Genomic DNA, 26,952 nt, shown 5'->3' with positions numbered 1-26,952 from the left:
TAAACAGCTGTGAATTTAACTTATTCCTTTAAAATAGCACCCAGAGAGTGCTCAGAGTATTGACTTGCTTCATAGAAAAGAACCTCAAATACTACCACAGCTGGTACTTACAACAGCCAAAATAAAATAGAAGTGTATTAGCCCTTTTTCTTACGGTAATTCACTAGGAATAAATCATAGACACTAGACCCACGGTGCCCACATGGCTTTCATGAAGTTCCCAAGATGTGCTAAAACATATCAACAGGGAAGGTTCTGGAAGGGTCAGTGATTGCTCACAGCACAGAGCATTTTGTTCCTCCTTCTTCTCTTCATTGGGTTATTAACTCCAAAATTAATTTCTTGACATGGGCCAACCACCCACTTTCTACAGTGGCTAAAATATTATTGTGCAGCTTGTGATTTTCTTGGGTGAGACTTTTCAAGACCCTTCACAGTGACGTGGAGGAGAGCCATTTGTTTCAAATATAGAAACTATGATATTAACATAATGCTTCAATCTAAAAAAACAAGATGTCAGCTGAACCCGATCCTTCTTTTATTTTGCTTTCTCTTAAACATAAACTTCTCTTGAGGTGTATAACTGCATTATCTTTTTCAAACTTTTCTCATTTTGCTAGTTTTTGTTTTTCTCTCAATAGCAGCACTTCAGCCTTGTGGCTTAGCTCACGGTGAGGGTTGATGTTGCTAATCTTCCATCATTAATTTTAAAACTATCAGGAAGGATTGATTGTATTATTTGTGTACATTTTATTAATTATTCTCATTCTTATTTGTGTATACTATTATTTGTGTGCATTAAACCCCTAAGTTTTAGTCTTATAAACCATACTGTTTTAGTGGGACTAGAAAAAAGTTAAATAACCTGCGTCACTATCAAAAAACAAATGGAAAAGCCAACCCCATAATTATTATTGTTTTCCTATTCATTTACCTTTCTTTAAAACAAAAGGGCTGTTCCGAATCAGGAAAAGATTCATATTTAAATCTAAACTTACAAGCATTTTCTACCTTTTCTTGTTCCCATGACTGGAAAAAGGAGAACAAATTCACTATGAGAATAACAAAAACAATTAAACAAAAATTGAGCTATATTGATACTGAAGCCTGGCTCTGCAGAACGTGCATCTCACTGTCTATCCAGATTTAAATGACAAATACTGAACCATGTAAAATTTGAGGATAATGGATTAACTATGCCAATATTAGGTATTTTATGTTGATTGGTCTCTTTACCATCAAGGTAATGAAGAAGCTTTGAAAGTGACATCTTACTACTCGTTTGATTTTCAAAGAAGGGAGATCTGACTTCAGTTACTTTTAAGAGTGTTAATGCTTCTTTCTTGGCATCATTTCACTTTTTACTATGATGTAACCTCCAACTGCATCCTGTTTTCCTTCCCAGCACAGTGATAAATACTCAAAAGTTGGCCTTTCTTGCCCTACAGACACTTTAAAACTTCAAAACTATAGGAACCTTGTAAAATAAGATTTGAAAATTTCTTGATTTAGTCACTTTCACAGATCCTGGGCGCATTCGTGTGATGTAATGTTCCCTCAGTACTGCAGCATTCTCTAAGTTCTTCTTTTAATCTCTTAATGAAAGGAAAAGGATATTGACATAGTAAAACTATTCTAAAACTATGCTTCTGTAATGTGGGGTGAAGGAGAAATACCTGAACCATGTTTACAAGAAAAAATGAAATTCCGCATATAATTTATTTGTTAAACAGAAAAAAACTGGAGTGGCGAATACTTCAAAGTCTGGATCTTTTTTGTACACAGACTATTTCTAGAAGTACTTAAATATGCTCAATTGGATTCTGAGTCTCTGTAATGACCCGTCTAACGCTTTTGAAAATGTAGCAATCAGTGTTGATTACTGCTTGATCAATTAAATTATTGGTAATGCTAGTCATAGAGGCCGACCTGTTCCAAGTAACTGCCCGTACGTTTGAATCAGTCTCTCTGCCATTTGTTCTTTATTTCGTCTTTTGTTCCATTTCTTCAACAACTGCCTTTTCCTTTTTCCTCTCTGAGAACTAAGAAATCCACTGGAATTATCTTCTGACACCTTTTTATCAAAGTTCAGAACTGGTTATGCAGTACTCTCTTTGGATACTTTGTGGTTGCAAATTCTCAGGTGGAGCACTCCAAGGGTTATAGAAAAGTGTACAAAAAAAAAAAAAAAAAAAAAAAACGCAGAAAAGTACTTGGCCTCACTGATTCCCAAAGGAGTTGAAATGTTTATTTCTGAAGATAAAATAAACACATGGTATGGTATCTTTTAGCTCAGAGTCTTCTAAGGGAAGCCTCTGTTAACATATCTGTGAGGAGAGAGTGGATTCATTTCTTAGTTGATGACACTGGAAGGATTTTTCATTCTACTTCATCGTTCTGATATAGAACCTTTCTTTCTTCTTGTTCTACTAATTTATACACGTATTTCTATAACAGACCCAATGCTTTTATACGTTTTTCTTCAGATAAGTCAGCACATACATAGAATGAGACAGAGCAGTAAAGAACATCAAGTTTCTGTCAAAACAGTTCATAAATATTCAGTAGAGTTCTGCAATACGTAGCAAGTTATGAAGATGGCATTAAGATACCAGTAAATCCTAAGAAAACCTATGCTAATCAAGCAATCACATCTTATTATATTTTATTCTTTTATCACTTTATCTCTCAATAATATGTGACCCCCTCCCCACCCCACCCCCCCAAAAAAACCCTACAAATCCTAATCTGCTGTGGTGAGATAGAATTTCCATCTTGTCCTGGGTCAGAATTTTCTAACTGTGATCTCAGCATCTCCTGGTAGATCTGAAAGCCTAATCTAACCTGGCAGTTAGGTTTCCAGACCAATTGCCACTAGCACAGTCCTCTCTCCGGCATGACCTTCTATCCAAATACTGCAGGCATCCCCTTTGGGAACGGGGCCTGGCTGCAAAAGGACTCCTGAAAAAAGGCTTAACCAGTAGCAGCCCCAAGTCCCCTCAGTAATCTCAATGCCCTCCAGAAAGCTACAAAAACACAGCATCTTCCAAAAGGTTTAAGAAATTCCACCTTAAATGGCAGGTTTGAATGACCTTTTTTATGTGCTAAAAATGAACTTTGTATTATTCCTAAGACTGAAATATAGTGAAAGAAAGAAAGAAGGAAATAGGTTTTATCACCTTGCTTTATAGAAGTATCTGTCCTCTTAAGTTATTCCAATATGGAGACAGCTAGCAACATTGCTGCCTGTTCCTCATTTGTAGCAAACTCTTTCACTCACAGGAGCACTGAATTCAATGACTTGCTCTGCTGGTACATGGCTGTAGTTAAAAAGTATTTGCTCACCCCAGGGAGCCGAGCAAAGGCTATTGACATGCTTGCTTGATGTATGAAAAGACAAATTAGTCCCCCATCCTATCTACCAGCAGGGTACAATGACCCGACATGGAAAAGTCAACTCAAACCGCTGTATAATATATTTACATTTATTTCCAGGAAACTTCAGAGTTACCAGATCAACTGTGTCTAGTGTGCAAAATCCACGCAAGCTAATAGAATATGAAATAAATTTGAGGAAGGCCAGGTGGTTTAGCTTGACTACATGGGATGGCGCTAGTCGCTATGGCTTACGCTGAAGGGATCTTGTAGCTTTGAATGGGGAAAGGCAGAGAGAAAGGAGTTGAAACAAAATGCTGTTTCTGGATACGACTACTGTTTATTACTCATCGCCTATCTCCGGCCTCTTATACACTCTCAGCTGTTTTCTAACACACTAAGCAATGTGGGAGAGGAATTTTTATTTTAGAGTCACTCAGCTGGAGTAAAGATAGACCAGGTGATCAAGGTTGGAAACAGTCAAGCTTACTTTTCCTTCTTGTCCTAGGGAAACAATTCAGATTCCCATGGGTCTGTTCCTTAAATTTAATAAACAGAACATATTTGTTACATTTTTTTAAATTATCATATAAAGTGATTGAGTTTATTATAAAATGAAGAGTTTCTCACATTTGCCTTATTATGTAATTCACACTAACCAGAACACAATATTAGGGGGGAAAATGCTATACCTTTCCATTATGTAGATCATAATAATAGATCAAGATAGGACCAATAATCATGAATTTCCCTGGTGGTCCAGTGGTAAAGAATTCATCCTGCAATGCAGGGCACATGGATTCGATCCCTGGTCAGGGAACTAAGATCCCACATGCCACGGGGCAACTAGGCCCACGTGCCACAATTACTGAGTGTGTGCACCTCAACTAGAGAGGCTGTGCGCCACAACTACAGAGCCCATGCGCCCTGGAGCCCACACACCACAACTAGAGAAGAGAAAACCCACATGCTACAACTAGAGAGAAGCCCACGCACAGCAGCAGAGAGACTGCGCCCCACAAAGAAGATCCTGTGTGCCACAACTAAGACCCAACACAGCCAAAAATTATAAAAAACAGATCAGACCAATAATCAATATAAAGTGAAATTTCTTTTAATTTCTCGTGTTGGTGATTTGAGGGAATAGTTAAGAAATAATAATTTTATGAAACTTTGTGAATATTCAGTTAATGAACAAATGAACTAACCAACTAGCCACAGTTCTGTCATGGATGGGGAAAAAATAAACAGTATAAAAGGTGGTCATACTATCTTTCAAATTTCTGTAAAATCTTCTCTTTCTCAGCATTTATAAAATCGTATCCTCAGTTAACCTCAGTTTCTATAGGAGAAGTTATAGGTATCAATGCAAATGGCAAATACTTACTGGGAATGAGTATATTATGGTGCTATATTGTAACTCATTTTAGAGTATTAAATAATGTTATACTAATACCAGAAATAATAAAAAGAACCATCCTAAACTTGTCCAAATCAAGCACAGATAAGCAATTTTTTTAGACCTAAGTATCCATCTGTTATTCATTCAGCAAACATTTGTGATAGACCTACTGTGTACAACACACTAGTCTTAGTTCTCAGTGGGCAAAAATTTTGAAGAGTTGGTAACTAGAGATTCGAGGGTACCTAATTAACTATAGTAATCTAGAAGTGAAGCTCTATTTATTTTTTCTGCTTCAAGCTCACATGAAATGTCTGCTCATCAAGTAAAAAATCCTTAGTCTTAGTTTCTTCAGTCTATCTTGAGGCACAGAATTTAGTGGCAGGTGAGTTCCAAGCCCATCTTACTTAGGCAGTCTTCACAGGAGACAGAAGCAAATCACACAAGGGTTTAGTGAAAAAAGAGAGCTGGTCAGTAGGGCTTACAGCCCTGCTTCTACCGCTAAACACCTGGGTAAACTTGAACAAGCATTTTAACTTCTCAGAACTGTGACATTTTCACCTATTAAATAAGGGGGGTGTTAATGGATGTTTTTTTAGGTCCCTTCCAGCTCTAAAATCTAATTAAGTGAAGTGAAAACACTGTGAGAAATGTTGAAAGTGATAGAGAAATGTAATGGTGTTGATGAAAGGCCTACATATAAGGAGACTTCCGTCTACCCCCACATCTGTTTCAGTTCAGTACACTTGCTTTCGTGCCTTCTTTTGGCCCAAGAGTCCAATGGCAAAGCATCCTTAGCCCGGGGGATTGCCAGGCTGCCTGCCCTCAGCCTCCTCCCTCCATGGTGCCCAATGTTCTCTCCTGAATAAAAGTGAAGCCACAGGACAGAGGAGCTCAGATGTCCCTGCTCAGCCTCCCTGACTGCAGAGGTGCTACCAGAGAAGTGGTAGGTTGAGTCAAGCAGACTTTAACCAAATACTGGCCTTTTCTCTACTCAGATCCTTCTTCTGTAAAATCAGGATCATCATACCAGTTCAAAAGATTGTTATGAGGATTAATCAAAGAAAGTATGAAAAGTATGTATACATGGTGGTAGGCAGCTGCTAATACTGTTATTGCTGTGGTCGAGGTTCAGAGCGTGCGTCATTTCTGCTGCACCCCCCGCTGATGGAGATGTTCCAAAGTGACCACACGGACCCTGATTCCTCCCCAGAGTGACACAGGAGTGTGCGTGCCTGTCATCCATTCTTATCCTCCGAACAGCAGCGCCAGCAGCAGGCATTTAGTAGTGCTTATTTCTCACGGCCATTTCCTCTGCATGGTTTCATTGGATTTTCAGAATTAGGCTGTGAGGCACGTAAAGCAAGCGCTCAGGCCACTGCGTTACACCGTTCCAAAGTGTGGCACTCTAGGGGTGCCATCCAGGTAGAACACAGTGTGAGTGGTGCCCCCCTCACCCCGCAGAGTCCTGCCGAGCAGCAGTACTGCCACTTGCAGAATAGGAAACTGACGCTCAGAGAGGTTAAATGAATTGTCCAGGGTCACACAGCAGAGGGGAAAAGATTCTGATCTCCAAGTCAGTCTATAACTCCAGCTACTTTGTGCTTTCCCCTGCACGGTGTGACCTCTATTATAGTACACATAGGAAGGCTGTGACAGGGTCAAATTCCTCCACCAAGATACCCCAAAGCCTGATGTAGGATGGAGAGGCTGGCATTGAGAGTCGGACCATGCCACAGTCCTCATGAGACTGAAGGAGAAAGTGCTTTCTGTGTCATAAGTGACGTGGCCCACCGTGGCTCAGTCTTGCTCTGGATGCACCATACTCAGGCCGTCGTTTTGTGGAAGGGAGGTGGCTGCCTGCCTAAGGAACTCAGGCGGTGGAGACTGCGGCCTGCGCCTCCCCACCATATGACTGGCTGCCATGAATATTCAAGACCCAACACCCCTAAAAAACCTATTATATCTCCCACCTGTGTTGTCATCTTATCACAATCTGTGGTCTGTGCCAAAAGGCACATTGCAGTATTAAAGAGAGACTTGGAGTTTGAGAAAAGTGACAGAAATAGTTATTAAAGTGCTGCCTTTGGACTCCATGCAAAATGAGAGCGACTTCCTCATACTCACTAATCCCCAAATAAAATAACCATCAAGAAATATTAAAACACACATTTTATTAGTTTCATTTAATTTCTTAATTGCTCAAAGTCGGTTTACCCATTTATTGCTGTGTGAAATGCTTAGAGGCAAGACGCACATTAAAGGGATTATTTCCGTGTAATCCCTCCCTCCCAGAGGGTAGCAACCCACCGCTTATGAATCCTGATTTACGCTCTGTAACAGTATCAAATGGAGGAAATAGGTACTGGAAAATGACAGTCAGGAGTCGGGTAATACAGGAGAGTGTAATTTAATAACAGAGAAAGTACCTCATTTGGGGTAAAAGTTATGCGAGCCTTTTTCAGGAATAGCTATTAACCACACTGAATTTAGCCTCCCATTTCTCTGGCTCTACCTCTGTTAATTGATAGATGTTGAAGATGTGTCACCTGGTAAGATTTTAATCCAGTGGCGTCCGGGAGTCGTTGTGATCGTATTAGCGGGACTTGGAGTCCTGGGGATAAGAATTGCTCTGAGTACTGCACTCACTGTGGCAGTTGTGCCCACCACCGGCCTTCCTGCTTGGCAGGAAAAAAGAGTGCAGGCACTTGGGTGGAATTTGGAGGGATGCTGCCAGTTACACAGGAAAGGCAGGTAAGGTAGGAAGGGGTTCTAGGTAAATATCCACCAAGAAACGTGTGACCGTCTGAACTTCTGGCAGTTTCTGTGGCCATCACAGCTGGCCTGAGACCATTAAACTCCAGAGGAATGGGAAAGCCATTAGTGACCTGGGAAAGAGCTTTTTCTTGTACTGTTGCTAACACATCTCTCCCTGTCACAGTACCTATAACCCAACTACATTATTTTAGGACCATTATTGCTATTCTTGGAAGGAGGTAAGAGTTATAGCATCAGAGGAGTACAGAGGTAAGGCCAGTCCTTACCAGCGACTTCTGCCCCGTTCTGCCCCAGACGGGGGGCCACGCTGACAGCATTACAAAAGGCAGTGCTTCCATTCCAGGCTGGCCCTCTCCTGATATTTGATATTCATTCTCTACCTTTAGAGTCAGCCTAATGCAAAGACTATACAAAATAAAACATTTTTTTAAAGCCCTCAAGGAGATTTGTACCATGTACTTTATTAGATTGAAGGCAAAACAAGCTGATAGCAGCAGAAAAAAAATGGCTGCTTCAGACCCCAGCTGACCTCTTTTGCATGGAAAATTCTCCATGTGATTACAGAGCTAATGAGTAATATTTAACGAAACCATTATGCCTTTGCATATATTTGTAAGCAGCATTTCTTCCATGGAAATTTACATAGAAATAAGCTGATACGTATAAATACGCATCCTGGAAATCTGTGTATTTTAAGGAAAATTCTCATCCGCTATCTCTGGCTGTTTCTATACAAAGCTCAAACTTCTCAATAAGAAAACTGTAGAATTCAGTCAATCATCCGGTTGACACCAAACATGCAAGTATTTGATGATGCGTGGATAAAACAGCTGAACTCAGGCAGACTCATCCACATTTCACGGAATGTTTTGGCTTTATGCAAACAACAGTGTATGAGAAAAAACTGGGCTAAACAACTGCTAAATAAATACATGCGGAAAAAAAAACCTTTCTCTTTCAATTTCAAGAATTCTTTAGCGTGTGAGGATAAAGACTTAGGACCAGGATTGTTTCTGGAGGCTTCATAGATCTCCTTTTCCGCTCAGAAGCTGAATTGCAGTGGGGCTGAATTTGAAAGTGAAAAACCTGTGACCACTTTCTTTCCCACTCTTCTTTCTCCTCCCCCCAGGTGGAGCTGACAGGCAGCAGCGTCTTTGACTATGTCCACCCCGGGGACCACGTGGAGATGGCAGAGCAGCTGGGCATGAAGCTCCCGCCTGGGCGGGGCCTCCTCTCGCAGGGTGCGGCCGAAGATGGAGCCAGCTCAGCATCGTCCTCCTCCCAGTCAGAGACCCCAGAGCCAGGTGGGACTTGCATCCCAACATGTGGGTTGGTGGGCAGGACCTTTGCCAATGATTGCACTCAAGTTGCCCGTGTGAAGAGACTATAAATAGGTCTAATGGTATTTAACAATTCCATGCAGCCTTCTGTCCTGTGCAGTAATTAAGTAAGGAAGAGATTTGAAAATAAGAAGACATTTCAATAAGTATAATCCAGAGATCTAATTTCAGGTGAACAATACATACAGAAGGTACTACTTCCTTTAGTTTTGCTTTCAGATTAATGGAGGGAAAAGGTTCAGATTTGGAAAGCCCTCTGCCTTTCATTGTTACCGCGGCTAAATGTAATGTTTTTATTTATTATTCAGCAAAATCGATGGCAGAGACTTTTTGAATATTAGCTTATGGAGAATTAAAAGTATTAGGGGTTTGCAGAAATCTTGGTTTCTTTTTTTCTTGCCTTTTTTTTTTTTTTAAGCATCAGAAGGTACTTGAAAGATGTGAACAGATAAATTAAGGCTAAAAAGAAAACAGAAATGGCTACATTTTAAACTGCCTTTCCACCCTCAGTATTTAATTAGATCAATTGTATAGAGGAATGAACAGAGGTGACATTCCTCATTGGGATTCCTTCCAGAACTCTTATAGACTTTGCATTCAGAATGTTCCCATTTTCATTGTGTTGTACTGATGATAATTTAAGTATTAGGGGAAAATCCATTTATAAATTAAACAAAATGACTTGATATCCATCAGTCCCCTAGTTCATCAAGCTGTTCAAACACGGGGAAGATTGGCTGGTCGGCCTGGGTCTTCCGAGAGCGCTGGTAATTAGATCTGCGAAGGATTTATTCTTTGCTGATTGGGGCTTTAAATTAATTGAAGTTCCACATTTGTGGTTTTGTCCTTTTTGTACTTTTTTAGAGGAGATATTTCATATTCTTGTGTGGTGGAGTGCTTGGCCAAGCAGCAGTGGTTTAAATGTTAATTTTTCTCATGAGAAGTTTAAGATTTTTAATGAATCAAGGCCTGATTTGAAGTGCAAAGTTTTATTTGCTTACTTGGGAAATTATTTTTGCCCTCTAAAGATGTTTGTACTTTACTTGATATGTTGTTTTAAAACAGGTTCTCAACACAAAAGCATTTTGTGAAAGAGAAATGGAAAAAAAAAAAAAACCTGTCTTAAGATTAACATTAAAATAACTCCACCTACTTCCAAGAAAATAATCTGATCTGCTTAGAAATAATCACAGCATGTTTGCTCACACAGAAGGGAAAAAACATATTTGCCTTTTCTGAAATATTTTCCCCATTTAAGTTAACTGCAGCTTCTAGGACATTGTTTCATAGCGTGGTTGGGGGTGGGGTGGGGGTGGTGTCCATATATGAGAGAAGAGTATTTAAGACTACTTTTTACCATTTAAAGGTGAAAATAATTTTGTTCCAGGAGGTCGGGGGGAGTCACATATCCTTATACCATAGCTCACTGACTTCACTGAATGGACACGTCAGTGAGATCATTGGACCTGCTTTTTAGTCATTAGAATGTTCATATCTGGGCCTATTTGAGAAGCAGCACATGAAAATGGTTTTTCACTCCTTCATTCTGGAGTTGGACTGGGAAACCAAGGTTATTCATGACTCTTAAACACTCAGTGCATAAGAAATCACGTTTATAAACCTTAGTGTGAACTAAGACCTTGGAAAAGTAGACTTTGTTTCCCTGAATCACAAACCTTCAAGTTAAGAAGACTCTTCAGCAATCCTCTGACCCAACCTCCAACTTATGCAACCATCCTTTACAGCAAAACCAGCAATTCCCTTCTAGTCACTGCTGGAACTCATTGCTAAGGAACACACAAGGCTTCCCACTCCATTGGTGAGCAGCTCTGATAGAAAGTTATTCCTAACATGAAGCCAGAAGCTACTCTGCTGCAACTTCTCCCCCACTGATTCAAGGTCTGCTCTCTGGTACTACATTTCAGATTTACTCCTTCCTCCCCACCACAACCTTTCAAATATATGAAGTCAGGTTCACCAAATTCTTCCTCCCTCCTCCCTTCTCCTTTTCCAGTCAGACTGCCCTCGTTCCACAACCAGTATTCAATGGCATGTTGCTAAGACCCTCACCATCCTAGCCACCCTCACCTGGCTGTGCTTCCATTTGTTAGTGACCCACTAAAAATAGGGTTCTGAGAGCTGAGCGCAGCCTCTAGATGTATTGCGACTAGTACAAAGCAGAGGGACTGTCACCTTTCTTGGTTTAGGCTACTGTACTCCTGTTTTGCAGCCCAAGATTGAAGTAGATCCTCTTGGCAGCCAGATCCCACTGTTGATTCATTTGGAACTTGATGTCTCCCCAAACACATGCTAAGGGTGACTTGTCTCTTGGAAGAGAAAAAAAAATCCACAGCCTATAAACCAGTTCTGCTAGGATATCCTAAACTAGAGTCAAATCAAACCAGTTTAAGATTAAATATAACAACTCTGATAAATCCCGTGCCTTCTGTGAAGCACCAGGATGTGCTCAGTTCTCACTTAGCATCCTTTAATTCTAGCTATCAGAAAAATAACATACCTGCTTTAATATGACTCTGTCATTTATCCTTGAAGTGTGATCAAAAATTTACTCTGTTTTCTTTTCCCTGTCTTCCTGGCCTTCCTTGAGCCATCCTAACTCTTAAAATGGAAAACCCTGCTTTGCACATTCCTCAACACCTTGGGCTCCTTAGATTAGCAACAATTGCATTAAGGAGTGCCTCTTCCTTGCTGGAGAGTGTATTTCTCACCATTAGAGACTGTTAAACTGCCTTTGCCTTAAAATTCTGTAGTGTTGGTTATTTGCAATCTTTGGCTTAAAAAGGCAATTAGATTGACTGCTCAAATACTGAAAGGCAGTGTAGGATGCTACCTTTAACTAAATATCTTCACTAATGCAGATCATTGCTCCAGGGGAATTACTTTAAAAGTTCATGTCAGGCACTACATCCCAAAGCTGCTTATGTTTCTTAAAAGCTGAAATAATTTTAACAAGATTTTCTAATTCTTAATAACATGAAGGAACATTTTTGAAGACTGTTGTTCACTACATCATAATCTTTTAAACTCTGATAAAACACCGATTCTTGCTTAAATAGTAGTGTAATTTGGTTGGAAAACAGATATCAATATGTGGTGATTATGAAAATGAAGGGACTAGTAGGTATGGAATTTTTCAGGAGCCCTGATGTGTTCAGTGTAGCATTACTAAGTGACTGAAATCTAAATAACATTTGGCATTATAATGAAAGGAAATAAGTGACTAAAGCAGCCTAAGAGGCAGTGATCCTGTGCTGTAATAGGAATTCTATTTCTTCGAACTGCCGGCCCTATGATTGTCTTGTCTTGAACTAGTCTCAAGATAATGAGAGGAAAAAAAAAAAAATCTGTTGACTGGACAGCAAACCCCAATAAATATTTTATATGTGTGTACATTCTTTAATAGTTTAATAAATATTTCTTTTAGAGAAATTTTAAGGCAGGCATAAGAAAAATAAGTGGGTCGCCTACTTTAAAAAGTTATAAAGTTCCAGAGTGCCTCTTTAGGGCTTGATCCAAGCATTTTGGAAGCGATTGCTCTGTGCTGTCCGCGGCCTTGTCTCTGCTCCTGTGGGTTCCTGCAAGATGGGGGACACAGAACCTCTGGAACATGACGTTTGGGTGGCTCAATTTGTTTTTGTAGCTCTACTTGTATCTTTTCCATCAGTCTGAATGGGTCTATAATCTTGGGATTATGAGTGCTGTCCTTTTTTAAAAACATAAATTTCAGGGCTGCATCTTTTATATGCTTAAGAAACAAAAAAGCAGCTCTTTCAAGAAATCCTGGAGGTACTTGAAAAATCTCCCTGTTTTGAAAGCAAAGTGTTCTATTCCTTGGATTAGGTCATCAAATTGTTGTGTTTTACTCCCTCCTCCTCCTTATTAAAACAGCTTGATATTTTCCAATTATAAAATTCTAATTCATGCCCATTGTGAAAAGTTCAGAGAATGCAGGAAACAAAAAATAAAAGCCAACGTACCCCACCCCAAATCACCTCTGCTCTTATACACTAGACATCCTTCTAGATGTTGTTTCTGTAAATATGTACACATATATAGTTATGCAGTGGGATTTTCTGTTTAACTAAAATAAAACCATAACATACATGCTTCTGGTAGCCTGCTTTTTCACTTAACCTCACAGGCCACTTTCCCTGTCCGGTTTCTCGCTTTAACATAGAATTTCCTTTCTGTCTCCAGTGGTTTGTTTCCCTCTAGCTAACAATCAGCTCCCAGCCGTGGGGCCACTGTCAGGAGTAACCCACCCGTGTCCTGTTTTGGAGGGAATTTGGCCAGGACCAGAGCTTCTTGCTGCTTGTTGAATGGGTGCGAGCTCACAGAGGGAGAAATCAGTACTGCACCGGGGTTTAGACGATTTAGCAAAATATAGGAGACAGTACTTTTGGTGACGAGTAAGAGTAACTACAGCAACGTGGTTAACCATTGGTTGTCTAAAGTAGAGGTTACTATGTTTTGTCTACACTTTCAGCAGATCTAGCCTGTTATAGGAGGTTAAGATAGTTATTGTAGTGGTATGATCTTTATGCTCTCGTGCCTACTCCATGCCCTGAATATTTTAGAGGCAAGCAAAACTGAAGCAGTTGAGTGCTTGCTGAATAGAAATAATCTGCATTTTTCTCCTCATGCCCATGCGCTCTGGTAAATTTGTTCAGCTCCCCATTCTACGGGAACTCGATTCCTCCGCATTCCTTAGACGATTTTCATAACACATGGTATAATTAAAGGAACAAATGTTTAGGAATCACAATAAAGAATGTAAAAATTTATCTGAGGATCAGATCAATATTTTATTTCCAAAGCACTTAGATACGAGGTATAATTGTACTTTTATGGATAAATCATTTACCATCTAGTATGGGGTTGGGTGGGAGGGGGAGGTTCTCTGCTTTTATTTATTTATTTATTTATTTATTTATTTATTTATTTATTTATTTATTTTGGTGTTGGTTTAAATTTCCTATCAATGAACTGAATTTAGAAGTCAGGCAAGGGAAGCCATCCTACTAACCCCACATCCAATCGCAGTCCCCAGACAATGTGACTGTATCTACAGCACTTTCTGCTGTACTGCAAATGTCAAACAGAAGGTGTAATGGATTTAATATTAGCGCTGGCCAAGGTGCTGAGGGAGCTGTTAATAATGTCACTCCAGTTATTGATCTGAAGCCTTTAAAAATCAAAGAAAAGTGAGAGATCCCCTACTGGGGAAAGGCACACAGTGACTGGTTTTTATTGCCAATATATTTCTACATATAGAGTGGCAACTTTCTGGAATTACGTTATCACCGTTCATCTCTGTGAGATTTTTGGAGTCATTATATGGTAAGATAATATCATGGAGACCGCTTCGCATGCTAATGCTGAAAGATCAGGCCAAGTTCTTTTAGATGTAAATAGAGCTTGATAATGTGTGTGGTAACTACAATATTCAAGTTGTCAAATGATAGGAGGTTTATTAGCACTAGATTTATTCATGATGACAGTGTTGAACCCACAGGAAGTGTAAAATACGAACTGAAGAGTCATAAGGATGAGCTGTCCTCTCCTTTCGCCTTTATAAAACTCTGAATACAAACCATGCAGGGCCTCACTTGAGATAGAAATGAGTTCTGTTCTTACAATTAGTCTACCTTTCCAGGAAACTGCTAATCCTTCAATCTGAATGGCAGTTTGTATGCAATGAAATTTCTGCTTTCCATAGTCCCCAATAAATGAAATTAAAATGTATAATTTATGTTGAATGTTTATCAAACTGTAAACACACATTTAATTCCTTTCCATATTCATACAATATAAGCAAAGATAAATCCATCAGATAATGCACCACGGTTATCTCTGATGGATTGAATATGAAACGCATCTCTACTGTCGCTGTAGCAAAGATCCAGACAAGTTCACGATCACTGGAAACTAGCCTAACTCCTGTTAGAACCCATGTGCACATGTATGAGTAGCATCTAATTGTCAGAAAGCAGCCTAACAAAAGGTATTCTTTTCATAACCCAAAGAGATCATCCTTCATGCATAAACTCAGCTTTTGTCCAAAAGTTATATATGCAAAATGATGTATTTCCCTTAGCTGTGCCATCGTTATTTGGAAGTGAAATAGAAACTATCTTTTGCCACTCTTGAATGAAGAGGATGTATACATTGCACAATCAAGCCAGTACTGTTACAGGAACTGCCTTGCCAAGCTCACAATGCTTCTTTTGCCTCAAAAAAGCTACATTGATACAGTACCATTTTTTTCCTGCAGAAAGTAGGCTTTTCTTAAATGTCTCCTTTATCCCCAGCTAAGCAAAACAATGGCCACAGAAGGGAATACATTTCTCCAGTGCTTTCTTCTGGTACACAAGGCCTAGGAACACTTAAAATCTTAATTTGTGCTTGCTCACACTTCTGTGTGCTTGTCTGTATGTGATGAGAACATTTGCAAAGCAACTTTGTATGTACTGCTAGGATCTTGCCTATGGAAGCTAAAGAAAATAAGGGAAAATCCCTCCTTCCCACCAGGCTGTGCTGGCCCAGCATCCCTTCCAGGCTAGCTCTCAGAATGCACAGCTGCAGCACATGACATCCTTGGGGGCTTGACACCCTGGCCTGTGCGATATCCATGTTGGTGACTCACTTAGCTACAGAAGGGCAGCCTCTCTTTTGTTTCCAGAGAAGATGCTGAATGTCAGCCTAGTTCTGTATGCCATTCTGAAACTAACTTTCTCTTCCAAAATTTAGATCACTGTGGCAGCAACTCAAAAAAGCACAACTTTCATCTAAATTAATATAATGGTATTTACGAGGTTGCAAATGGTTTGTTCAGTAATAGGAGCATAGGCCTCTTATCAAAATACACAATAGGTTCACTCAGTTTATATATAGTTTTTTTTCCCTAAACCTTCTATTGAAGTTTCAGAAAAATCAATTTTTTAAACCCATTATTTTTAACAGTTGTTTTATATAGCTTGCTAGGTCATAATTTTGACCTTCCTTTCCTTATGGTGATAAGGGGTACATTTCAGAGCTTCTGAAATGAAACCCGAGACAACTTGTTAATAGATGACCTGTTCTTCCCCATTGAAAAAAAAATGTAGCTGTCTTTGTCACTGGATATTAACAAATTAAAGCCTCTATTTCTAGAAGTCTTGCCTCGAACAGAGCACAGTTTATTTGCTTTTAATACATACCACTGCACAGAAATTTCATCCCTGTCCAAATGATCCCATTCTGAACTCATCTGCACTAAACAGCAGACTTCTGGAGGATCAGTTACCTGGCATTGACTGAGCTTTGCAGGGTGCACAGATCAGAAGAGGTAGAACTGGCTGGAAACCATTTCCACCCCTAGTGAGCAATTTGCTCATGATTGCTTGGGGAAAATACTGGAAATATTGCTTCTGTGTAAAGCTTGCAACTTCCAGTTGTCAGCTCTTTGCCAAGCAGTTATTCCCAAGTATAGCTTCCGAAGCAAAGCCTACTCAGGCCACGGTGACGATGGTTGGTATTCATATGCTGCTTGGTGTATGCAGAGCCCAGAAACCACTAATTACAGGAGTTAATTCACACCCTACTCCTCTGTGGCAAGTCAGTATGTTATTCTTATTTCACAGATGGGGGAAAGTGATGGAAATTCTGAGTGGCTTGCTCCAAGCCACACAGGTTCGTTTAGTAGCCAAGAATAGAGGAAAGGGTACCATATTAGGGTTACATAGGTGGGAAGCCTAGGAACTAGATGGAGAAAGGAGTTAGGACCCTGATAAGTATAGAACCAGAGGAATTTTCTCTGAGGGGCTTCTGAGGTCCAGAGAGCAACGCCTTTCTGCACATATTTCATTGGGCTAAAACATCTTTTGTTTTTAAGTATAGTCTCCTACTGAGGACTAAAATCCTCCATCTAATCCTTTCCTCTTCCTTCATCCCTGCATTGAAACTCCTTATACCACAATGGACAGCAGCATCTGAATCAGTTATAGGCAAAACTCAGCCCTGGGTCTCTTGGTCCCCATTAGCTGCATGTCTCCTCAGCGGAGGAACACAGCCAGAATTCTCTCTGTGTGTTTGGTCTCTGCTCTGCCTTGGCCAGTGCGGGGCTAGGCTCTCTGCAGCTTCTCCAGGCTCTTCCTTGCAGAACCAGTCTCCCAAGGCAGGCATGAGATGGAAGAAGAGCAAGAAGACCAATAGGGTTCATCATGATATCCTCCTGAAGGTACCTGCTGATGAAGGTACCTGCTGATGAGATGCAATCGTGGTTTCTTGGAACCCATGGGAAACATCAACCCACCTGTTGGTTAACAAAACTAGCTTGAGAGAGGAAGAGCTTGTGTCTTTTCTCTAGTTGCTGTTAACTAGAGTGAATTTTCTTTCAAGCCGTGGACACACCTGACACAGGATCATGTAGACTATTCGATGACCATCGATTGCATGTCTGTTATGTGTCAGACATTAGACGAAGCACTGAAGAAATAAGAGGAAGTTCCCTGCCTTCCAGGAGCTGATCATCACGTGAAGGGGGCAGATCGTTAATACAATGCAGGAGTGTGATCATGACAGTCAGGGTACGGTGGTGTGTGACAGGGTAGCATTGCATTATAAGCCACTGCTGTTAGCGGTCTTGGCAGAACTATCTCAGGTTTGAAACTTCAACCCTGAAATTAACAGCCCAGGAACACTGCTTCCTTGGAAGCAAGTTGCTTTGACATGCCCAGACATACACAGACCATGACTGTCAGGGACTTTGATGCATATTGTCAAGGGATTTTTGGGTTTTTGTTTGTTTGTTTAATTAGCCTTTAAAAATGCCTGCTGCATGATAGGTTCACAGGTATATGAGCTCCTCTAGACTGATCTTTCTGGCTCAGTAGGAGTGTTCTGAATGGGAGGTACCCCCAAACTGCCCCCCTTCCACTTATACTGTGCCAATCTCACTAACAAAATTCAGGAAATGCTGGCTTTGGAAAACTGAACTGACTCCTTTAGCTTTTTCTACTCAAGGTAAAACTTGCTGCAAATATTCTAATGACGTTAATGATGATATTAATAAATAACTTTTATTACGTTTTACCTATATGTTCCAATTACATGAGTAAGCATGTTTTAAGTAATTTATTTCTGAAAATGTCCCTAAACCAAAATTAGAGACAGGAAATGGCTTGCCCCCACACCAGGGTAGACTGTGGCCCTGAGACTGGAACTCAGGCCACGTGTTTTGTTTTGAGCACTTCGTTAGGTGCTTATAGAGAACACAGGAGGTAGGAGATGTGACACCTGCCTTTAGGAAACTGGTCATCATCAGTGGAATATTTATACACAGTCAGCAACCAGAAAAAAAAGCATAACGCTGCTACTGTCCTCAACTGAGACATACACTTGGCAAGTGGTAGAAGAAATCAGGGAGAGACTAAATGATTGTGGGTGACTTTGATGAAGAGGGTTGACCTGCATGAAAACCAACCTAAGAGCAAAGAGACAGAGATGACCTTCTGGGAGACTCATTTCAAGCAGCAAAGTGGGATTGAGGACACTGCATTTAGGAGGCAGAAAGGAGCCCTGCCTTCCTCCGTGAGACAAAGGTGCATGCTTATCCGGGATGGAGTCAGGTCTTGGAGTGGCTGAAGTACCAGGGAAAAACATCTGGGATTGGTGTGATAAGTAGTTCTGAGTGTAACTCATTCAACAGAACAGTGACCTAATGAAAACATTATTTTAACACTTATAAATACAAAAATAAAATTTGAATCTGGAAAGCTCCTTCCTTGAGGGTCATATTATATATACAACTGCCTATGGCCTCCTTCTGAATCCCTATACAGCATAGCTACCAATATTCATTGAATGGTTGCCAAGTGTCAAACACTCTGCTAAGCCCATTATCTGCATTACCTCATTCACTCCTCACAAAATACTATGAAGAAGCTACCATTATTTTTCCCATTTTACAGATGAAGGAACTGAAAAAAAAAATTTTTTTAATTTGGAAAAATCATATAGTTAGTAGCTGGGGAGCCTAGGCTTTGAACGCAAGCAGCATGACACCAGAGTTTCTCTTCTCAACCATTCCACCAAGCTGCTTCTCAATAACTACCTAAAATAGCTGTCTAACCCCTACCTGAGACCACCAGCTGGGGACACTCTCTATCCTTCCTAGGCAGCTCTGACTGTTAGAACAGTCTTCCTGATGTTATGCTGATTCCTGTTTACTGGTAACTTGTGTTCACTGGACTTATTCCCTGATCCTTTATTCTTGCAAGAATATGAAGGATGTGTGGAACAGAGCAGGCTGGAAACAGAGGAAACCATTCAGGAGGCCATTTCTTTAATCCAGAAGTGAGTGAGTAGACCTTGAGAAGAATTATTGCAAAGGAAGAAATGATGATTTGGAACTAAGATAATAGAAAAAGGTAGAAATATACCTTGTGGTCAGTCTTTAGCCAGGAGCTACTGGTTAATACTCTAGAAATTATCTCAAGCTTTCACATGATTAAGATTGATGACACCATCTGTCCACTCTCATTTTTTTTATCAATTGGTAATAAAATCTGGAAATATTCAAAAATTATAAAATTACATATGCCATTTATCATGAAATATTAAGATGCAAATTTCCTTAGGGTTCAAAGCTGTTTCTCTTCATGGTTTACTAAAGTATATCATGTGCCTTCAGTAACATGTGTCTGCTGGTCAGTGCCTCTCATTTGTCAGGGGGTGTCCTCTCCAAATAAAAACATTGGTAAGAGCAGTGGTGAAATTGGTGACATAAAGAATTAAAACTCTACTCGGCCATCTCTTGGTTGACATTGGAGGAGAATTAAAATTATCTGTTGACCCCAAATTACTGTTAATCAAAATGAGATAGAAATTGATTTAATTGATAATATATAAGTGAATTTAATGTGACCAACATTTAGGGAAATATTTTTACAGAAGTCACATAAAAGTGTAAAAATAACAAAAATCCAATCATCTAGGTATGGAAAACATTCACTCACTCATTTCTTCACTCATTCAGTCATTATTTATTGCATGCACATGGGACAAGCTCTATCCTAGAACCTGAGATATGGTAGTTACTAAAAAGGTCCTTATTCTCACAGAACATGTATTCACATAAACCGCCTGGTCAAAAGGATTTCAGTTGAAAGAGGTCTCCACTTCGTAAACAAGACATGAACCTTTACATCAGATTGTTATGGACCAGTTGGGCCTCCTCTGCTTCTAAAATGCAGAGCTGACACAGATTCTAAGCCAGTACTTCCAAAATGCATTCTCTATCATAACTGCCCTGTGAGATGCTCTTCATGAAAAGAACCCCCTAGTTAAAGAGCAGAGGAAAAAGCTTCAATGCACATCTTCTCATTGACAATTAACAATGAACATTAACTTAGTGAAGATTTTGAAAGATCAGTGAGTCTATGTATTCTGTTTGAACTAGCCCTTCCCAATTTATTTGACTATGGGAAACTTTTTTTTTAGAGAGAAACTCCTACTAACGCTCAAGAAACAGGTAATGAAGCTCTCCATCTTGTTTCTGCTACTGGAAGCCACTCCTTCCCACCCGTGCCAGTCTCTTCTTCCAGGGCAGGCAGGATCACAGTCTGGCCACTCAGCTCAGAGCTTAAATTATCCAGTTTCTCTAGGCGCTCTCCCAAATGTCTCTCCTCATTCCTCTGGGTACACTTCAAGCTTTCCTAAAGATGACCCCCTAAATGAATCTAGTAATTAACTGAAAAGTTGTAAGACAAGACCTGTCAGCTCCACGTTTTACAGTTTTTAGAGCAGCCCTGGGCTTTGATTGGCAGGTGTCACATCCCTCTTTCACCCTGTCTTCCCTATTCTTCATTTACTAAGCATAGCACAAAAGTCTCTGATTTCCCACCCACCAAAGCAATACACTAATAGATTTTGGTGTAAGGGTATGATCATGTCTGCCCAGAGTTCTGTTCATTGCTCCCCTCCCCCAAGTGATAAACCTAACCAGTTACCACTGGTGACAGAAACAAGAATGACGGGATACGAGAACAAGAATGTTAGGGTGGTGGGACAGGAGACACAGTGTGGCGGTGGTAATCAGTTCCTAGGTTGTTTTCTCTAATTTGTATCAATTTCATCCAGTTGCACTGCTCACATTATAGATTTTAAAAATCTGCAGTCTATTTAACTTGCAGGTTACTTGAATGACTGAGAATTGATGACATATGAAGATGACAGCCCTGACCCGAATGGTGGGACATTCTCCTTATACATTTCTGTAGCCGTTGCAAATATGTAAGTGCACAGGGTCCTCCTGGCTCTGTCACTTATTAGAAATTTGACCTTGATCAGGTTAAGTAACTTACATGTGCCTCAGTTTCCCATCGTAAAATTTTGGCCCTGTAGTATAGTTTGGAGAATGGGGTAGGAAAAATCACCTGTTGGTTTTAACTCCCTATGAATTAACATACATTCCCTACGGTGTCATCAATACGTCTCAAATACTTAGCACAATAGCATGGCGCATCGTAACTGTTCAGTGAGTGTTGTCATTACTGTTCACTCTGCTGAGCTACGCATTCTCTTATCGCTAAAGTTATTCCTTACATAAAGTCTGCCCGGGGCTTAGGTGACAAAACTGGCTCTTGTGCCAACCTGAAAGGCTTGAATGCGGGCTTCTCTGTCACCATGTTCCCATTCTCTCTCTTAAAGAGCCCAGATTCTACATGAATCACAGTACCCACAGGTGTGCTTCTGAAAATACACTTGCACACCTGAAATGGAGTCCTTTGGAAAAGGTCCATTTAAGGGGAAACTCTTGGAAATATATAATTTATCTTCTTCCAACCTCTCTAGTGCACAGATTCTGTTTTGCAGATTCACTTTTTTTTTTTTTTTTTTGGATACTCAGTTTTCTTAAAGCATAATAGAGGTGCATTATTCTTATTCTCAGAGGTCCATCCCACTATTTTGAATTCTGAACACCGAGATAGGCCTGCTGACGTTCCCTTTTCTAAGACGAGCTTGGAGGCTACCCAGGCCTGCTTTGGACTAGACCTCAGTGTTGGTCTCCAAGGGTTTACACCTTCCAGCCTGGCCCATTAAAATGTGTTCTGCTCATGACCCAAAGATTTAGCTGCTACACAACATATATGATGTGTCTGACTGATATCTTCGCTTTTTTAAATTAATTTTTATTGGAGTATAGTTGATTTACACTGTTGTGCTAGTTTCTGCTGTACAGCAAAGTGCATCAGTTATACATATATATATCCACTCTTTATTAGATTCTTTTCCCATATGGGTCATTACAGAGTATTGTGTAGAGCTCCCTGTGCGATGCAGGGGGTTCTTATTAGTTGTCTATTTTATATATAGTAGTGTGTATATGTCAATCCCAGTCTCCCAATTTATCCCTCTCCCTGCCCCTTTCCCCCTTGGTAACCACAAGTTTGTTTTCTGCATCTGTGGCTCTATTTCTGTTTTGTAGATAAGTTCAGTTGTACCATTTGTTCAGATTCCACATATAAGCAATATCGTATGATATTTGTCTTTTGATATCTCCCCTTCTTATCTAGCTGGGCCATTGCAGTGTGGCCACAGCCACAGCATGAATTATGCCTCACAGGAGACTAAGTGATGCCGAATGGGATGTTAGGTCTCTACAACCTACAGCTCCTTTTACTATCGTGCACCCTGTGGTCTGTGCTGGAGAATGGGGTGGAAGTACCCAGCTGTTGGTTTGAACTTTAAATGAATCAATTTATTTTGTGTAGGAGGGCTTCCGTTCATCACAAATCATGAGGACGGAAATGAGTGTAGATCTGGTGGAATGCTCCTGTAAAAGCAAGAGAGATGCCCAGATGCCCTAGCCAGAGGTCCTATATATGGACTTAAATAAATAAAGAAACGCATCTCACATAGGCCACCAAGCAGTCATGAGATGTTAATGACTTTTAGTCACGCCCAACCTGGACAAAATTCAAGCCAATGACCTATGGGTGAAAGGCTCTATATATCCCATTACCAATCCCCCGAGCCATCCAGTCGCCCCTGACAAGGTATTTTATCATACCCAGTACAGAGGCAGTACAGTAGTCCAAATTCCTATACCATCAGAAAACCTTCTACTATTTAAAAGAGACAGAAGACCTAGTTCCTCAAATAAAGGAGCAATTACAATAAAAAAGAAAACCTTTGGAAAAAGGTACACATGGGTATACATACACACACACACATACATAGCATTGAGACTTTGTTTTAATTCTGATATTTTTTCATCATGTTTACTCCACTGCACATTTGATTCTGCCTCTGGATATTTAGTAAACTGGCATGTCTTGGAGTTCCCATTAAAAAAGTCATTAGTTTTAGTTTACCATTTGTATAAAACTGATTCGTTAAACCCTTGACGTTCTTTCCTAGCTTGTTTTTAAGTGTCATAAATAAATGACTTAAATGTCCCACAAGACAAATGTTCTTTAATCATCTAATGCACTCATTTATCCTAAGCTTTAACCTTAGTCCTAAATTAAGTCTGTTGCAAAAACATAACTTCATCTAAAAATACCCATCAATCCTACATGGTTTTGATAAGCGCATTTAAAAAACATAAACAATCAGACAGTTGTCAATCGAGGTGAAGCCCAGTCCCATTTAAGAGTTATTCACCAAGAGCCATATCTCATGCCCATACCACCAATGCAATTATAAAAGAGAATGGCTGGTATCCGGGCCTTTGCTGAGAGTTCACTTTGTGAGATGGTTTACAAGAGTATAAAACGAAACAAAGACTAGACCAGAGAGAATCCTCATTCCACATCAGATACATTCTGTTTTGTTTTTGGAAATTATTAATACTTTGACAAGGTTGTAAATGCATTAAAATTTCATGATCACATATGTAGTAAATTGCATGTCATGCCTTTGATTAATTTTCATTTGTTTATGGTCCTAGAAATCTGTCAAAGAATCTGGCCGCTCAGAGCTTATACATGAGTAATGATCACTGAAAGATTTGGTGCAAGGAGAAACGAAGTGCAAGTTTAATGGAATAAACACTCCACTAAATTGGGTACTTAATACCTCATAACTAAGAATTCACATAGTGTGGTGAAATCTCAGCTTTGACAGACTCCCAATTTAATTCTGAATTAATTCGAATGTCTTGCATTTACCAATGGCACCCTTTTACAGGAGAGCAAAGATAATCTCTCGTTTGTCCATTGGCTTCCTTGGGTCCTGCAGAATTATTACCACAGAGCCCCTCCGGGTCATTGGATGCTCCCCACATCCCCCCCAAACACACACACTGGGGCTTTAAAATTTTTTAAAAATAGATAAGAGCATTCAGCAAATAGCCAGATTGAGAATAAACTCAAAAATTATCACCAAGGCCCTTCCTCCGCCACAATTTGTCAAATCTGCTGATAGGAAACAAATTCTATTCATAAAGATTTTATTTGGGGGGGGGACTCTTGTGATTTGGTAGCAATTCAATTATAGTTTTGTGAGATAGTGAGCCTGGAGAGGGAATCCAGACTGACAAGAAATATGACAGGACAGTTACAGAGTGTTTATGCAATTAAACTTTCCCTGACAATACCTGCAGAATGATGAATGCGTGGGCGGAGGTATGTGAACGCAGGCAATGCCCCACAAGTATTGCCCATTTTTCATTATTATACAACTGTTCAGATCTTTCAAGAACAGCCTGAAGTGAGGTGGAAAAGAGAGTACTGTTCTGTAGCATGTTAACCAAATGCCTCCTTTTTTTTTTTTTCTTTTGTTCCCTCCCTCTACCGGGTCTTGATGTGCCAGATGATAAAAGAACATCTATTTTAGAGAAATGTTTCAAAAAGATTACGATTTACCCTGAGCTTGACATATATTAATTTTGGATACCAAAAGAGGTTTTTATTCTTTTTTCTATCTGCAACTTTATATCACTTCCCAACAGATAGAAGGGTGCATAATTAAACTGTTGGGTTTTTCATTTTATGCAAGCAGGTGCAAAGGGCACTGGAAAAGTAGGATTTTACTGATGGTAGATTAAGAAAGAAAGGAGAAACTTAAAAGCCTTTTGTCAAGAACCACAAAAGCTTACAGACGAGATTAATTTGGTTGGGCAAAGTCTGTATTATAGTGCCTGGGTCTTCCAAGAATATATGAAATCAGGAAAGTTACAGGATGTCAGAGCCTGTCAAAGACTATGTGCCGTTTTTCAGGTTGTTTACAACCCTTATGTGGGGTCTTTATGTGAGACTGTCGGTTTTGGGTGTGATTTTTTTTTTTTTAAACAAAGATTAAAGCACACAAATGTCTTTAAAAGAGCTTTAGTTTCATTTGTATAGACTTCACCTTGGCAAAATCAGGAGTGCCCAGAGTAAGGACTGAACCGATGGCAAAGTGAATTCCTTTCAGACCCCAGAGCTTGGGTGACTCATTGTGGGGAGGAGAGGGGGGAAGACAGTTTCAGCCTGTGGCACCAAGATGCAAAGGTTGAAGTGAAAACCATGTGTCTTCCCTTAATATTTACACATCTATTTAACTTAATGAGAATTTACTTGGGGAAAGGAAATGAAATCTATCCTAGAGCCATTCATTCATTCATTTTGACTTCTGGTAAGCTATTATGTCAATTTTTTGGTTTGGTTTTGTTTAATGTTGATGTGCCTTTGTTAACATTTGTATCTTTTTTAGGGACATTGAAACCCTTAAACTTTTACTTAGAAGTACTCAGTTGTTATGACCCACCCTCATTACCACTTCCTAGAGTTGAATCTAGACCCAGAGGCTGTAGTTGCAAGCCTACCTAGATGACTTTCCTCCTGGATTGAGTTTGCAGTTTAACATGGAGCTTCCACAAGCCCATGTGATCATTGTAAGTCAGACTCACATCTAGAGACTGTGTTTATAAGGTCCCATCCATTTGGTGAGTTCAGTGAAAGAACTGGTCACTTCCGTATCAGCAAAAAAATCAGTTAATCTTAGTTGTATTAGAAGTTAGTTGACCATACATTTCTGTCAAAAGGATCGAGTCAGAAATCCTATACAAACCATGGTCTAAATACAAGAGTTCCTTACAATTCTCTCTTTTGCCAAAAAGCTGCACTCTGTTATGTCCCCCTGCCCCCACAAAAAAGACCTGACTCTTGTCACATGTGATTTTTAATATGCACTAAAATTGATAGTTAAAAAAATACTGTTTCTCACATTACGTAGGTGTTAAAATTACACAGTGGTGTTCCTTTATTTTCAAAAACCAAATCTAATCCTGTTAATTCAAAGTGAATAACAAACAGGACTAAGACTTTTTCCCAAGTTGTTACATTTATTCAACCTGCTTGTGTTTTGTTCATCATAATTATTTCCAAGTCAAATCTGCACTGATTTCCTTGCGGACCTGCGTACCTCTGACTAACTTAAAGAATTGAGCTGGGATAATTCACACAATTCCTCGGGGGTCATGTTCAACTGTTTTTTTTCAAGGACATTTTTATTACAAAGCTGATGAAATTTGCATATTAATTCATTTCTTTCAATTTTTTAAGATTAAATGTTGTCAACATGTATCAGTGCGAGGCTCTGACAGTGCTGATGAAATGGGTCAGTCAAGCTTGAACACTTGGAGTAAGGCAGCCATCTGCAGCCCCCCTGCCCCTTGTGGGGTTCTGTGCTACCACTGAAACCTGGTTAAAAGAAAGTTTTATTCAATGCAGGATATTAAAACATTATCTAAGAAATGATAGGTGTTAGTCTTTCCATTTACTCAGAAAGTGAATTTGACAACAAAACGGATCTAAGGAGATCCTCGCTGACTTGGAGTTGGTGTTCTGTCAGTCTTCATTAAACCATAGTCAAAAAAGCCAGCTCCCCACCCCCCACCCAAAAGTTTTAAATTTGGTGAAAGGAACTTAGGAGAGAACTTGAGTTTAATGTTTCCTCTCCTGGTGAGATTTAATAGTTATGGGACTCTTCCTAGTTGTACTGCAGGTAAGAAGTGAGGATGGGGAGAACTGACTGGATGGATGGCAAGATCTGTTGTAACTTATATCC

At 39.8% G+C, this 26,952-nt stretch overlaps 1 protein-coding gene across 3 annotated transcripts in view; it reads left to right on the top strand.

Annotated features, from left to right (window-relative positions):
* The window catches only part of NPAS3 (neuronal PAS domain protein 3), an 854,881-nt gene that overhangs the window by 722,831 nt on the left and 105,098 nt on the right, over positions 1 to 26,952 (top strand). For all 3 annotated transcript variants that reach the window (XM_057725005.1, XM_057725007.1, XM_057725006.1), the window contains one exon: positions 8,685 to 8,859. In XM_057725005.1, coding sequence (XP_057580988.1) covers positions 8,685 to 8,859 — 175 coding nt within the window. The remainder of the gene's footprint in view (positions 1 to 8,684; positions 8,860 to 26,952) is intronic.

The sequence above is a fragment of the Hippopotamus amphibius genome, chromosome 2 (assembly GCF_030028045.1).
Source record: "Hippopotamus amphibius kiboko isolate mHipAmp2 chromosome 2, mHipAmp2.hap2, whole genome shotgun sequence".
Lineage (NCBI taxonomy): Eukaryota > Metazoa > Chordata > Mammalia > Artiodactyla > Hippopotamidae > Hippopotamus > Hippopotamus amphibius.
Note: the sequence above shows the minus strand (reverse complement) of the source record. Positions and strands in the feature narration are given on the sequence as shown.